A 15355-nucleotide genomic window follows, 5' to 3' on the forward strand; every position below is an offset into this window, starting at 1 on the left:
CAGTACGGCTTTTTGCATTCTGTCTGTCTGTCAGTTCCATCATACTCTACACAATAAATGCCTTGGAAAGATCACAAGGAATATACTATTATTTAAGGCTTGTACCATTTGATGAGTAAATGTATAAGTGGCATTCTCAGGAGTGACCCTTATGGAATCCAAACTATGATATGATAAGTAAATTGTTTCCACATAAAGTGTGAGACTTGTGTTGAGAGCATTATTTTTTCAAATATTTTGGAAAACTATGTCAATAAGATAACTGTACTATAGTTGTATAAATCTGCCTTTTCACCTTTCTTATGAAGCAGTTTAATAACTGCATATTTTAACCTGTCTGGTAAAATTCCCTATGCCGTGTCGCATTGCAAATATCGCTTTGGGCATTACTTATTAAGCTCGAACAACTTTTCAGAATTCTATTTGAAATTCCATCAACTCTTATGAGCTTTCGGTTTTTAGAATTTTTAGAACTGTATTTATTTCGGTGAAGGATGTAGGTGATACTTCTAGTATCTTTAAGTTTTGTGGAGTGACGTTTGTAATATATTCTCTTGCTTCTTCAACTGAACGATTTAATCCTATGTTTTCTGCTAAATTTTGAACGTGAGTGTTAAAAGTACATGTAACCTGTGAAATGTTAGTCACAGAACTGTCATTTAGTTTAATTGTTATGGAATCTTGTACGCTAACTGGCTGTTTTGTCTTCTATTTGACAATGTTCCAAATAGTTTTAATGGTACTATCGGCGTTACTTATTTCTGTCAGGACATGCATACTGCTGGACATTTTAATGAATTATCTAGAAAAACTTGATTAGGCCTACAGTTTCATGTGTCTTTATTAATTTAATAAACAAATTACTTGATGCACATGCATTGATACAAAGTGCGATGGGAGACGTATGACCAGGTGCTGCTACAAGACCTCTAGTCACGTTAGGTGCTGTGATGGTCTGATATTCTCCGATATGCAGTAGCGTAGTCCTACTGTTGGGTTCATGTACGTCGTCGACGTTGCTCACGCTGCCATGGCAACTTGCTTTCCTCCTGAGTGCTCACCATGGCCGTGACCTGCCGCTGGCACAGTCATGCACAATGTCATTCAAATGCGTATATTGCGTCCTCCTGCTCTCTCTCACAACTCAAGTACTGTGCGCCATACGCACGCAACACGTAGCCACAGCTACCAAACCCTACTCCTTTGCTCACACATATGATGTTCTACTAATCTGCGGCTTACAGAGGATGTCATTAATATTCGATCAGGTACTATTTCTAATAATTTTCGTTTTCAGTCGTATCATTAAGTGCACCGGATCCGTAGAGTTATAAATGTTAAAAAAACACTGAGACACTGACTCACTGTAAAATAATCTGTCATCTTATTATTCCGTAATGCTGCTTGGTCCACAACGTCGCAGTGGGACACAAGGGAACTAACACGACGTTTGGACAGCGATAATTTGTTTTTCTTACCGTGTGAAAATTGCAGTCACAGAGATATTGCAAGTCTGCTGATTATACTGAGAAGGAAGATCGCTTAGACTCTGTCCCAAAATAAGCGTAGCCAGGGACCCTAAACGAAAGAGGCAGACGCTTAGTGATTTTTAAAGATGAATTTTCAGTTACGTGCGCGTTAAACTGCAATCCAACTACTGCAAGAATATTGAAACCAAAAGTGAATAAGATGCACTGAGGAGTACCTGAGAAAAAGCGCTCAGCAGAAGAATCGCAAGGAAAAAGCCGTATGTCAGCATAGACAACCTGGTAAAAAGTCTCCATTTCGCAAGCGACCATCTAAACTAAAGGTCAAAGAGGTTAAACGATATTATGTTTGCTGATGAGAGAAAATTCAACGTCGTTCGGAATAACTATCGTCTAGCGAAAGCCAAACGACGAGCTATAGGCGAAAAACTGTGATCAAATGTTAAAACACGGTAGGAAGAATGTCTTAATGCCGTGCTGTGCTTCGTTAGGTGGTGTTCGGCAGATTTCTGTCACTAAGAGCTCTTTAAAGAAGAAGGAACATCTGGTAATTCTGAAGCAAAACGATGACAGAAAAATTTAAACTTTTACTGGATAGTGAGCCGCGCGCGATTAGCCGAGCGGTCTGAGGCGCTGCAGTCACGGACTGTGCGGCTGGTCCCGGCGGAGGTTCGAGTCCTCCCTCGCGCATGGGTGTGTGTGTTTGTCCGTAGGAAGTCCCATAAGATTTCACCCACATTTGAACTGGATAGTGAGCCGAAGCACAGTTCTCTGGTAACATTCAAGACCCGTTGGATAGCGGTTGAGAAACAGAAAGGATATCTCACGAAGTATTGAAAACCAATATTGTTCCTGCAATCGAGAACAATTTATATTGTGACCAAATGTTAAAGACACTACGGGGCTAATCTGTAAAATATAATTTTAGAAAATATGTGTTATTCCATTACGTTAGAAATTGTATGCCACGCTTTATATACACTGATGTCCAAAATTAAAGCAACAAACGTAAATTTCTCAAAGTTGCAAACAGGTGATAGTAAAGTAGAAACCACCTAAATAATACAGAACGTAGACACCTGCAGCATAAATACTACGGGGGAAAGAATGAACCAGGAATTTTCCTATAGATGGTGCTAACCGTCAGTGTATGGCCCGTGAGACCCCCTTCACATCGCCTTCTGCTTTCTGTAACGGCTGACGAAGAATGTCAAGCCAAGTTCCATACATCGATATCTGTTTCAAACCTGTAAACATTTCGAGGTTTTTGCCTACGAAGTACGATTTGCGGACAGCATTGGTTTTCTGTTATTATCTGAAGACAACTGCTGCTGAATTGCATCGAATGCTTGTCGAAGGTTTCGGGGAACATGCTCTTGGGAAAACACAGTGTTTCGAGTGGTTCAAAAAATTCAAAAGTGTTTATTTTGACGTGAGAAATGACGAGCGCGGAAAACCAGCGAAAATGTTCGAAGACAACGAATTGCAGGCCTTACTGGATGAAGATGATACTTAACAGGAACTCGCGCAACAATTGAATGCGACGCAGACAGCCGTTTCTCTTCGGTTGAAAGTACGGGAAAAGTACAGAAAGCGGGAAAATGGATTCAACTGAATACAAGACAGCAAGTAAATCGAAAGACCATTTGTGAAATGCCACTCACCAGATACAAACGAAAATCGTTTCTCCATCGAATAGTGACAGGTGATGAAAAATGGATGTATTTTCAGAATCCTAAGCGTTGTAAACCATGGGTGAAGCCAGGCAAACCATCGACATCCACTGCAAGACCAAATCGCTTTGGAAAGAAGACAATGGTCAGTGTTTGGTAGGATCGGAAGGCTGTCATCTATTGTAAGCTGCTACAATCTGGTGAAACCGTTATCACTGATCGCTACATAGATTTAAATCGAGCATTATGTGAAACACGACCGTAATATGGACAAAGGCAACAAAAAGTCATATTTCACCACGATAACGCCCCATCACACACATCAAAACGGGACCGGGAAACAATAGAGGCGTTCAGTTAGGAAATTCTAGGGCATGCAGCTTATTATCCAGACTTGGCTCCGTCCGATTGTCATCTACTTGCATCACTGGGACACGCTCTCGTTGCACAACTCTTCAGTTCGTATGTAAATATATGAAAATCACTCGCTAACTGGTTCGCTTCAAAAGAAGAACTGTTTTTCTGGCGTGGCATTCATAGCGTGCCGGAGAGGTGGGAGAAATATATAGACAGCAATGGATATTATTGGTTCAAATGGCTCTGAGCGCTATGGGACTCAACTGCTGTGGTCATCAGTCCCCTAGAACTTAGAACTACTTAAACCTAACTAACCTAAGGACATCACACACAGCCATGCCCGAGGCAGGATTCGAACCTGCGACCGTAGCAGTCGCACGGTTCCGAACTGCGCGCCTAGAACCGCGAGACCACCGCGGCCGGCAATGGATATTATTCTGAATAAAATATTGTTTACCAGTTTCAAACAGCAGACGTGTAATTACTGCAACCAAATTCAGGTTTCATACTTCTACATCTGGTAACACTATACGAAAATGTTTTTCGTGTCTTTTCAACTTAACAAATTTGCACACACATTGCGACAACTTGTTAACGCGCTCACTGTGTGGTGTGACCAGCAATACAGGCCTGGCAGCAACACAGGCCTGACAACATGCTGTGAATAACGTCGTAAATATGTTGAGGCAATAATACTCATTCTTCCTACAGGGCTGCTCGCAAGTCTTGGAGAGTGGTTGGTGGACGTTGATGTGATGCAGCCTGCCTCCCTAGTGCATCCCAGACATGCTCTACGGGATTAAAACAGGGAGAGAGAGCAGACCACTCCATCCGTGCAGTATTTTCTGTTTCAAGAAAACATTAATTACTCGATCTCTATGAGGTCGAGCCTATCGTCCATCAATATGAAGTCTATGGGGAGCACAGCACCTCGCAACAACTGTACATGATGTCCCAAGACGTCGTTACGATATCTGACAGCACTAATATCTTTGCAGTTCAACCATGCAATTTCTTGAAGCGGTGTTCCAGTGGTCAACACAGTGCCTGCCCACACCATTACCGATCCTCCTCGATATCGGTCTCTTTCCACAATGTTCGGGTCTCGAAATTGTGCTCAGATGTGAATCCATCAGTACTACTGGCGGTAGTGATACAATTTTGATATCAAATTGATATGCAAATTAATTAAATTGATCAATTAATTACCCATGACTATGGCCACCCCAAACCCTGAATGATGTGTCATGTGTTTTTCTTAACCTGTACATGGGTCCTAGTAGTCTCATGAAATCATGAGTGTTTTTATTATTATTGTCACGACTGTGTGTTTAAAAAGCAGTTTTGCCACAGTCCTGTGATATTTTATACTTCTTAAACTCTAATTATAAAATAAAAACACCACTTGAATTATTGCTCTTTGTAGATCCTAGAAGTGATAGTGTTATCTTTTTTCCCGACATATGACTCGATTGCATGAAGCAGACTGTAATGATCAAATTGCTTTTTTTTTTTTTTGTTTTTTCGTTATCAGTCTAGTGGCTGGTTTGATGCGGCCCGCCACGAATTCCTTTCCTGTGCTAACCTCTTCATCTCAGAGTAGCACTTGCAACCTACGTCCTCAATTATTTGCTTGACGTATTCCAATCTCTGTCTTCCTCTACAGTTTTTGCCCTCTACAGCTCCCTCTAGTACCATGGAAGTCATTCCCTCATGTCTTAGCAGATGTCCTATCATCCTGTCCCTTCTCCTTATCAGTGTTTTCCACATATTCCTTTCCTCTCCGATTCTGCGTAGAACCTCCTCATTCCTTACCTTATCAGTCCACCTAATTTTCAACATTCGTCTATAGCACCACATCTCAAATGCTTCGATTCTCTTGTGTTCCGGTTTTCCCACAGTCCATGTTTCACTACCATACAATGCTGTACTCCAGACGTACATCCTCAGAAATTTCTTCCTCAAATTAAGGCCGGTATTTGATATTAGTAGACTTCTCTTGGCCAGAAATGCCTTTTTTACCATAGCGAGTCTACTTTTGATGTCCTCCTTGCTCCGTCCGTCATTGGTTATTTTGTTGCCTAGGTAGCAGAATTCCTTAACTTAATTGACTTCGTGACCATCAATCCTGATGTTAAGTTTCTCGCTGATCTCATTTTTACTACTTCTCATTACCTTCGTCTTTCTCCGATTTACTCTCAAACCATACTGTGTACTCATTAGACTGTTCGATCCGTTCAGCAGATCATTTAATTCTTCTTCACTTTCACTCAGGATAGCAATGTTACCAGCGAATCGTATCACTGATATCCTTCCACCTTGTATTTTAATTCCACTCCTGAACCTTTCTTTTATTTCCATCATTGCTTCCTCGATGTACAGATTGAAGAGTAGGGGCGAAAGGCTACAGCCTTGTCTTACACCCTTCTTAATGCGAGCACTTCGTTCTTGATCGTCCACTCTTATTATTCCCTCTTGGTTGTTGTACATATTGTATATGACCCGTCTCTCCCTATAGCTTACCCCAACTTTTTTCAGAATCTCGAACAGCTTGCACCATTTTATATTGTCGAACGCTTTTTCCATGTCGAAAAATCCTATGAAAGTGTCTTGATTTTTCTTTAGCCTTGCTTCCATTATTAGCCGTAACGTCAGAATTGCCTCTCTCGTCCCTTTACTTTTCCTAAAGCCAAACTGATCGTCACCTAGCGCATTCTCAATTTTCTTTTCCATTCTTCTGTATATTATTCCTGTAAGCAGCTTCGATGCATGAGCTGTTAAGCTGATTGTGCGATAATTCTCGCACTTGTCAGCTCTTGCCGTCTTCGGAATTGTGTGGATGATGATTTTCCGAAAGTCAGATGGTATATCGCCAGACTCATATATTCTACACATCAATGTGAATAGTCGTTTTGTTGCCACTTCCCCCAATGATTTTAGAAATTCTGATGGAATGTTATCTATCCCTTCTGCCTTATATGACCGTAAGTCCTCCAAAGCTCTTTTAAATTCCGATTCTAATACTGGATCCCCTATCTCTTCTAAATCGACTCCTGTTTCTTCTTCTATCACATCAGACAAATCTTCACCCTCATAGAGGCTTTCAATGTATTCTTTCCACCTATCTGCTCTCTCCTCTGCATTTAACAGTGGAATTCCCGTTGCACTCTTAATGTTACCACCGTTGCTTTTAATGTCACCAAAGGTTGTTTTGACTTTCTAGTATGCTCTGTCCTTCCGACAATCATATCTTTTTCGATGTCTTCACATTTTTCCTGCAGCCATTTCGTCTTAGCTTCCCTGCACTTCCTATTTATTTCATTCCTCAGCGACTTGTATTTCTGAATTCCTGATTTTCCCGGAACATGTTTGTACTTCCTCCTTTCATCAATAAACTGAAGTATTTCTTCTGTTACCCATGGTTGCTTATAAAACTAGAACACAAGAATCTGCTGTATGATTAGAAGCTTTGCAGACGCGTCCGGAGTTATGGAGCATACAGTAACTGGTTTCGATGTAGCGGCAGAGAGAGAGATGCGGTAAAATCTTATAGAAGGTTCTGTTACAAGACAGGCTCTCACAATTTGTTTCGTAAATGCAGGAGTGATATAACTTTGCATCGATAAAACGGGACTTGCCATAGTGTACAGAGCAAAACATCCTCTTGAATTATAGCATGTTGCTGTTGAACGTAAAAATGACTGTGTTCTCATTTTTAATAGATACGCAGTTATAAATGTGTTGACATTAAATACAATTGTTCTCTATTGCAGAATGGTAGCATCCAATGTGTGTGGTCTCCTAACACAGATGTGGAGGTGGGGTGGTGCCATTAAATTTTCTTTCTGTGTTGGTGAAGGGCCGAGTGGGTGTCGGTGGCATCCGCAGGGGTATGGCAGAATGCCAGGTGCAGGCAGCGATTGTGAGGGGATGGCTATTGGCCACAGAAAAACCATCAGGTGCTCGGTGATAGCAGTTGACCATTTGAAAATGCCTGTGTCCCCCCAGCCCCCCCCCCCCCCCCCATAGGTGGAGGGAGCGAGGGACGAAGGGCGGGAGGGAAGGAGGAGAGGGATATGGGGAGGTAAGAGGGCATCGAATTTCAGCAGTTTGTGTTTGTACACCGAGGAGAATGCTTGTTCAACTACCGCCTTCTCTCATTCCTTTGGGACGACGATTTTCCACCGTACATTATGGCTGATTTATTATGAGTGCTGGTTTTTCCACGAGAATTTAGAAGTGTAATTAGAAATGATGCCTTTTTTCCATCAGTTATGGGAGAGTGTATTGGCTTAGATTAACTGGGCTGCAGGGCGATCCTCAAACAGGTGTCCGCAGTACACTCTAATGGCAAACGATGAAAGATTGTGTCCTCACTGTATGCTTACAGGTAATACACTTATTAAACTCCTCTTTCTCCAACACCAGCAGCTTGTCAGTTGACTATATTTCCCACCAAAAAATAAAGGTAGTACCTTACACCCCAGCCCTTTTCCCACTGGCTTGTAGGTGAAAGGTGGAGTCTTAGTGTGCCTGCCACTAGTTTTGGGTGGTAATGTGAAACTTTTTCATGGCAGGATAACACCAGCTGTATGGGATCACCAATTTTTGAGCTCAGAAAAGGCTCTGCCATTTTTAATATACTGCCAATTCCTGAGCAAGTTGTTGGGTGGAATGCCAGCACAGCCCTGGGACAAAGAAATTCCCACCAAAATTCGAACTTCCTGAGAAAATTCGTAATTCCCACCAAAATTCGGAATTCCCATTGATAAAAGAGAAGGGGAGGGGTGGGGAGGTTGGAGGGGACTGGGAGCCACGTGCAGGCTGAGAAAAATACAAGATATCATCCAGGGGTGGGGTTGGCCACACTCGGGGTGGAGGGGTAATTAATTACCTGATAAATTTAAGGAATTTGCAAATAGAAATTGCACCAGTACCGCCAATACCCTACTACTTCCGTCGAGAATCACTGTCCAGACCAAATCAAGACTCATGTGGCATGTTGACGACTCCACTGTACATGTTCCCTTCTGTGAAGACGCGCCAGAGACACACATACAGCACGTCTCCGACAATAAAGGCCACTCTGCCGAAGCCTTCTCTACACCGTTTGCCTCGATACAACACGTCCAGTGGATGCTGTGGGGCCAGATGCCAGCTGCTGCGTAGTTCTGAGGCGGTACCGTAATGTCATTACAGCCAGATAACGGTCCTCTCTTTCAGATGTCGCACCGGTCGGCCCTGGACTGGTCTTTGGAATAGAGTTTCAGTCTCTATAAACTGTCGCCACATCCAAGAAACAACTGAACAATTCACGTTAAGCCATCGGGCCTCATGAGTTTACGACTGTCCTGCTTCCATTCTTCCTATGGCCCTCCATCGCAAAGACTCTGGTAGGCGTCTTCTCTGTGCCATACTGCATCGTCTGTGATTGTGTACACAGCGATTGTGAATGTGGGACTACCCGCCAACACTACTCCGTTTTCTAGGTGCCCTGATGTCATCGTATTCCCGTTGACCGAAATGACATCTTCCTTGCAGAACACGATCGTACGGATATATGTTGATAGTTCGTATGATTATATCGCGAATTAGAAATAGGACGGAAAACAGCGGTTTGTTGTTTTAATTTTGGATACCAGTGTAAATTAATAGAATGCATTTTTCCTTTGTTGAAATATTTTTCTTAAATATGAGCATGAAGTAAAATATATAGCCGTCTGACTATCAAATTATGCTTCTAGCACGTCACAGTTTAGTTCGCACAACAGTCTTATGCGACAATGTTCTTTTGTGAGTGTGGAAGATACCGGGTGATAAAAAAGTCAATATAAATTTGAAAACTTAATAAACCACGGAATAATGTAGATAGAGAGGTAAGAATTGACACACATGCTTGGAATGAGATGGGGTTTTATTAGAACCACGCCATATTCCTAGAGGCATGAAAGATCTCTTGCGCGCGTCGTTTGGTGATGATCGTGTGCTCAGCCACCACTTTCGTCTTGCTTCGCCTCCCAGGTCCCCAGACCTCAGTCAGTGCGGTTATTGGCTTTGGGGTTACCTGAAATCGCAAGTGTATCGTGATCGACCGACATCTCTAGGGATACTGAAAGACAACATCCGACGCCAATGCCTCACCATAACTCCGGACGTGCTTTACAGTGCTGTTCACAACATTATTCCTCGACTACTGCTATTGTTGAGTAATGATGGTGGACATATTGAGCATTTCCTGTAACGAACATCATCTTTGCTTTGTCGCACTTTGTTATGCTAATTATTGCTATTCTGATCAGATGAAGCTCCATCTGTCGGACATTTTTTGAACTTGTGTATTTTTTTAGTTCTAATAAAACACCATGTCATTCCAAGCGTGTGTGCCAATTTGTACCTCTCTATCTACATTATTCCGTGATTTATTCAGTTCTCAGATTTATACTGACTTTTTGACCACCCGGTACTTTCACTTAACGATTTGAGTGTAGTCTAACGACACAACACAATTTACCTTAAGGATCTGAAGCTTTTAGTAAAAAGGACGAAAGTTTAGGGTTTAGCAACCCATCGAGTTCTAGGTCATTGGAGACGGACTGGTAGCTCTGGTTGGGGAAAGAGGGGAAAGGAAATTTGAGGTACCCTTTCCGATGAAGCTAACGCGACATAAGCGATTTTGTGTCACTAACGAGACTGAAAATGTCAGTACCTGAATTAGGTTTTCAAAGGATGAAGGTCAGTACAGGTCTTCAGCAGACGTCATCGTCCTTCATTTACGCGTCATTGAGGCTATCGATAAGAAAACGCGATTACGGGAAGACAATTATCTCTCTTTTATCTCACGGTATCATATGACCCATGTGTGTCGCTCAGTTTTAATGCGTGCATGGCTTCGTGCAATCTTCATAACAGCTTGGCATTTGTATGTACCGACATTTACTGTATATTCCCTCTAAAACTGTTTTTCTCTGTTTTAGTATTTTAGTACTTTAAAATATTACAGTGGTGCCATTTGAGACCATGACGTCCGTTTAAAGGTTTTGGGTACTTGCCGTAATACGTTTTAAGATCCATTTCTATTTATATTTTTCTATTCAGCTATGTGAAACTTGAAATTAATTCTAATGAGGACTTGCAAAACATGTCCACGACCTCTTATTGCCATGTGTAGGATCCGGGTTCAGTTACCGGTACTTTCAAGGACTTTTGTTTGTGGGAAGGCTGGAGCAATGGGGTGCAGCCTTGTGAGACTATTTGAGGGGGTACCTGAACGAGGAGTCTACAGTCTGGAACCGCGCGATCGCTGCGGTCGCAGGTTCGAATCCTGCCTCAGGCATGGATGTGTGTAATGTCCTTAGATTAGTTAGGTTTAAGTAGTTGTAAGTTCTAGGGGACTGATGACCTAAGAAGTTAAGTTCCGTAGTTCTCAGAGCCATTTGAACCATTTTTTGAACGAGGAGTAGGTGTTCTGGAGAGTTGACGGCCATCGAGAGAGCGGGGTGCTGACGCCGTATGGCAGAGGATGACCGGCCGGCCGTAATCACGTGTTTCTCTGGGAATGATGATGGAGCTACTTTAATAAAATGTCGAACATTACTTATTTAAAAACTGAGTACATTCTTAAATTACGATGTTGGCATTCATTTCAACTAAAGGTAAAAACTTTGATTTATAGCATTTGAAGAAACAAGAACATGTTACCGCTGAATTCGAACCAATGGTCATCTTCAATGAAAGTGTGCTAGGTGTATGCCAACGTGACGTTATACGTATAATAACTTAACGTTTCATATCGTATTCCGAGTAAGATGTGATCTTCTTACAGTATAGATAGAGCTGTATTCGACCCGTAGAGTTCATGTGCAATACAGTTCGATACTTTGGTGTATCTTCAGAGGATGGGGATTATACTTAACGTCCTCCAACTACCTCGACAGGTGGACCCTGGTAATATTTTCTGTTAATGGTGTGCACGCCTAAAATTGTAGTCTGACAAGGGCATGTCATGGATAGTAATTCCTAAAGTTTTTGTTGTTGTGCGATGTGTGGAGGTCAAATACTCTGAACAGTCGCCAGCAGAGACCGGCAAAGCTCCAACACGAGAGTTCCCGCTTTCTTTCGATGCCGTTTTTTTGTCAGGTTTGAGGAGCCGCAGTACCCATCGGTTGATGGTATCTAACTTACCGATGGTTTGTGATTTATTTTATTAAGGGCTATAAACTGTAATGCTTTGCTCCTCTGCAAACGACTCTACATAAACGCGAAGATTTTGGGACGCCACAGCCTCCATCATGTGCTCGTTAATTGCTGAGTCACCGCTGGGTGGTGTGCGGTCGTTTGTCGGCCCAAACTTGGGCTTCATGCTCGCCAACATGGCTTCCTTATACAGCCATCATTTTGTTCTGTGAATTCAGGTCGTATCCTTTTTTCCCTTTTAGAAACCGTAAACGAACCACCACCCAAGATTCCTTCCCTCAAGAAGATCATCGTAGATTTGGTGGATTTTGAGAGTTGAGAGGCTGCAGCTGATGGATTTATTTACTCGCTCCGTGTGCGTCTATGTTTTACTGAGGAACTGTCGTCTGCAATATTAAGCTCTACCGGTGCATCGACATCTCATTCGTCCTACACCCTTCAGTAACTTAGAGGGAATGAGAACTGCACTCCTGCAAGAAGAGAGCAGATATTTAAAAAAAAAAAAAAAAAAAAAACTGCCGCCAACCTAGTCTGCACAAATGTGGTACAGGTTTTGGTATATCTTTCGTGTTTGTCACGATATTGGGTGAATATTTCGTAGGACAGGCCGTCCTGGAGACTAATAGCTACAGCTTTATGGGATCAGGTTAGTTATGGATGCCTTGGATGCGGATTTATTTATGAGTTTCATTTGCGTCTTATTTGTGTTGTTTTTCGTAGCAGGGCAGCAAAAATTGCTCTTTTGTGCGTGAAAATCATTAAATTGTCGTAGCGCGCTATGAAACGCAGAGAATTTCATAGGGCAACTAGTATCAGCGAATTCATTAGTACATTACTGGTGTTGGGCGTACGTTGTGTTGTGCTTGTTTCATTAACTCTCGTGATATGTTTAACAACTTGAACAACAATATGACAGAAATATTTGAAATCGGAATGTATATAGAAGAGGTTGTGCGACTGGCTAAACATTCTATTGCTGTAAACCAGTCTCGGAATAAGAGCATTACATGGTATGGCGCTAAGTGTAGGTTATAGGGCAATATTTTTAAACTAATAGTTGTGTGTGTGTCATAGAAGAAATTATTGATACAGCTTCAGCTTTATCAGATGTGCAAATATTTCTTCTACATCTGTACAAATAAACAACTCAATGGCGCACCGAAGCACCGGTTAGTTGTGAAAGGGGTAATTAAAAGATCCTTGTATCAGGACATTTCGACCTACATCTTTATCCTTACATATTTTCTGAGTCACGCAAATAAAAACTTCTAGGTCAAAAAGTGAGCGTTTAGTTGTGAAGACTGTTTCTGAATGAATTCTCATCCAGAAATTTATATTCTCAGCGTTTTATTTGTTCTTGGAGGGCTGATTCTGGGTAGCTTTCTAACTCACGCAATAAATGGCACTGTGCATTAGAAACTCTACAGAAGCGTGTTGAACATTCGTTTCGTATTGATAAGGTTTTTGTTTGGCTTGTAGTTTCTAAACCAGTTTTATTCTGGCCACCCTATATTTCTTCACTGTTTTTCGTTACGCAATTTTCCTCTACTTTTGCGCGATGTGTAAGTTTTTGGAAATGTTCAGTTCTAAAAGTAAGTTCAAAATAGATCTGTCCAGTCCTACTGTGCCAACGGCATAATTCATTCTACGATTCGTTTCAAATAATCGAGACATAGACCAGCTGCAAGTAGTCATCATGATGAAAAAGGGAAACATAACGACTGTAAAACCTATCATAAAATCAGTCTTCTAAACACTAGATGCTAAGTATAAACAAAGATAATCAGTAACCACAAGAAGAACATCACGAAAGCTTTTATTTCTGAGGAAAAGATAGATTTAGATGAGGTTGTCCATGCACAGCCAATTTGTTTGCAATTATTGAGCGTTATATAAAAACACAGAGAATTTAATGTGGAAATCTATATGGCCCTTACCATCCTCGAGGAGACTTTTGATGGTGAGCCGTTATGGCCTATGGAAGATTATGTCTGAATGTACTTATCATCAAATAGAGACAAGGAAAAGTCTTTACAAAAATACGCGCATTGCAATAAACACAAGTGTGAGCCAAATACGATAAATAATTATTTACAAAGTATAACAATTCTGTGTGGACTGCCACTTACGCTTTTTAATATTTGTATTGTTTTCATTCTTTCTAAATAGAAATGTTAACAAAAAAATATAAGAATTAAGATAGTGGATGAGGAATACTTCAAACTGCTTTTGATTGCAGATGACTTCGCTCTTATTTAAAAGAATGAAGATGACATCTAAAGACCAGTACATCAGCGTAACGAAACACAACATAAAACTTTGTAGCAATAAAACGGAAATAATATCCAATCAATTAAAAAAATGTTTTACATAATTCAGTTTTCGAACAAGTCTTTCAAATCTCTTATTTAGACGTGCTACTAGTTTTGATGATTTTGGTACTTAAAATAAAACACTCCAAATTTCAAGCTATACGTGGTATCATTAGCAGAACGTTGGGCATTAATAAACAGAAAGAGACCGTCATGATATTCTAGGAAGTCTTGGCTGTTCCTGTGTTGTCCCATGAAAACGGAAGCTAGGTTACTATGAAATAATAAGAGAATATAATTGAAGCATCATAAATGAGGAGGATGAAGGCGCGCACAAGACAAGACATGAATAGCAATGAAGGTATCAGAGCAGAATTAAATATTTTCAACATGAATGAAAAAACACAAAAGTATCGTGAAAATTATAGACAACACTTCGTCAAAGATGCAACAATATACTACTATTATACAGGTTAATTAGCTGTATTCTGGAAATCAAACCATCAGTTCTGAGAACTTCTGTTTTAGTAAAGTAATTCTCCACTCTGGTATTAAGCTAATCCAGCGTGCTACAAACGAAAGCACACCAAAAGTTTCTTCTCTGCCCACAGCAAAAGCTACAGACCCATAAAGAACCCCAGCGAGGTGTTCGGAAATCCCCGTTAAAAACTTCTAGGGCTTGTAGAGAGGAACGAGTACATAATATTCTGAATATGAACCCATGACCGGAAACGTACGCTTCCGTTGTAGCACGATTTCAGTTCAGATGTTTAACTCATCCACATCTGCTCGAGAAATTTAATTAGGCGAGACGCAGTACAATTATTAGATAACAGTTCGAAAGGAGACATAACGAAACACCCATTTATCACTTAAACGTATTAGTATTAACATGTAAACATTACGTGTTTACAATATTCCGAAACAAAAATAACCCAGCATACTGCACGTACAGAATAGTACAGACGCATTACAACAGCGGCTTGATGTGGCAACCACCAACGTTGTTACGGCCAATGTACCTAGGAGGAATGTTCGGGAACGCACTTTCCACCGCACCTGGTGTCTCTCCAGTTTTTAGTGCAGCCGCCAAAACACGTGCCAGCAGATCTTCCTCTGTCTCTACAAGAGTCTCGTAAATTAAACTTTGGATACGATCCCAAATCAGGTAACTGTCTAACGTAGTAGACTTCAACCTGTCTACCCTGTTGCATACCAGGACAAGCAACTCTGAGACTTTTCTCTTCCCTCAACAGACGTGCACGCATTTTATACCTGATATGAAACCGTCGTAGAACGGAAAAAAAAGGGGGGGGGTTGCGGACGTGGGTTT

At 41.3% G+C, this 15355-nt stretch overlaps 1 protein-coding gene across 3 annotated transcripts in view; it reads left to right on the forward strand.

The window, feature by feature from the left end:
- LOC126252762 (UDP-glucosyltransferase 2-like) overlaps nucleotides 1–15355 on the forward strand; it is an 82887-nt gene that overhangs the window by 29895 nt on the left and 37637 nt on the right. Inside the window, exon 1 of one of the 3 annotated variants that reach the window (XM_049953683.1) lies at nucleotides 10374–10436. The exons of the other annotated variants lie outside the window; for them this stretch is intronic. Within the exon in view, the coding sequence (XP_049809640.1) occupies nucleotides 10401–10436 (36 nt within the window). The 5' untranslated portion in view covers nucleotides 10374–10400. Of the gene's footprint in view, nucleotides 1–10373; nucleotides 10437–15355 lie in introns of those variants that run through there. 3 annotated transcript variants of the gene reach the window in all.

Source organism: Schistocerca nitens, chromosome 4 (genome assembly GCF_023898315.1).
Source record: "Schistocerca nitens isolate TAMUIC-IGC-003100 chromosome 4, iqSchNite1.1, whole genome shotgun sequence".
NCBI classification, from domain to species: domain Eukaryota; kingdom Metazoa; phylum Arthropoda; class Insecta; order Orthoptera; family Acrididae; genus Schistocerca; species Schistocerca nitens.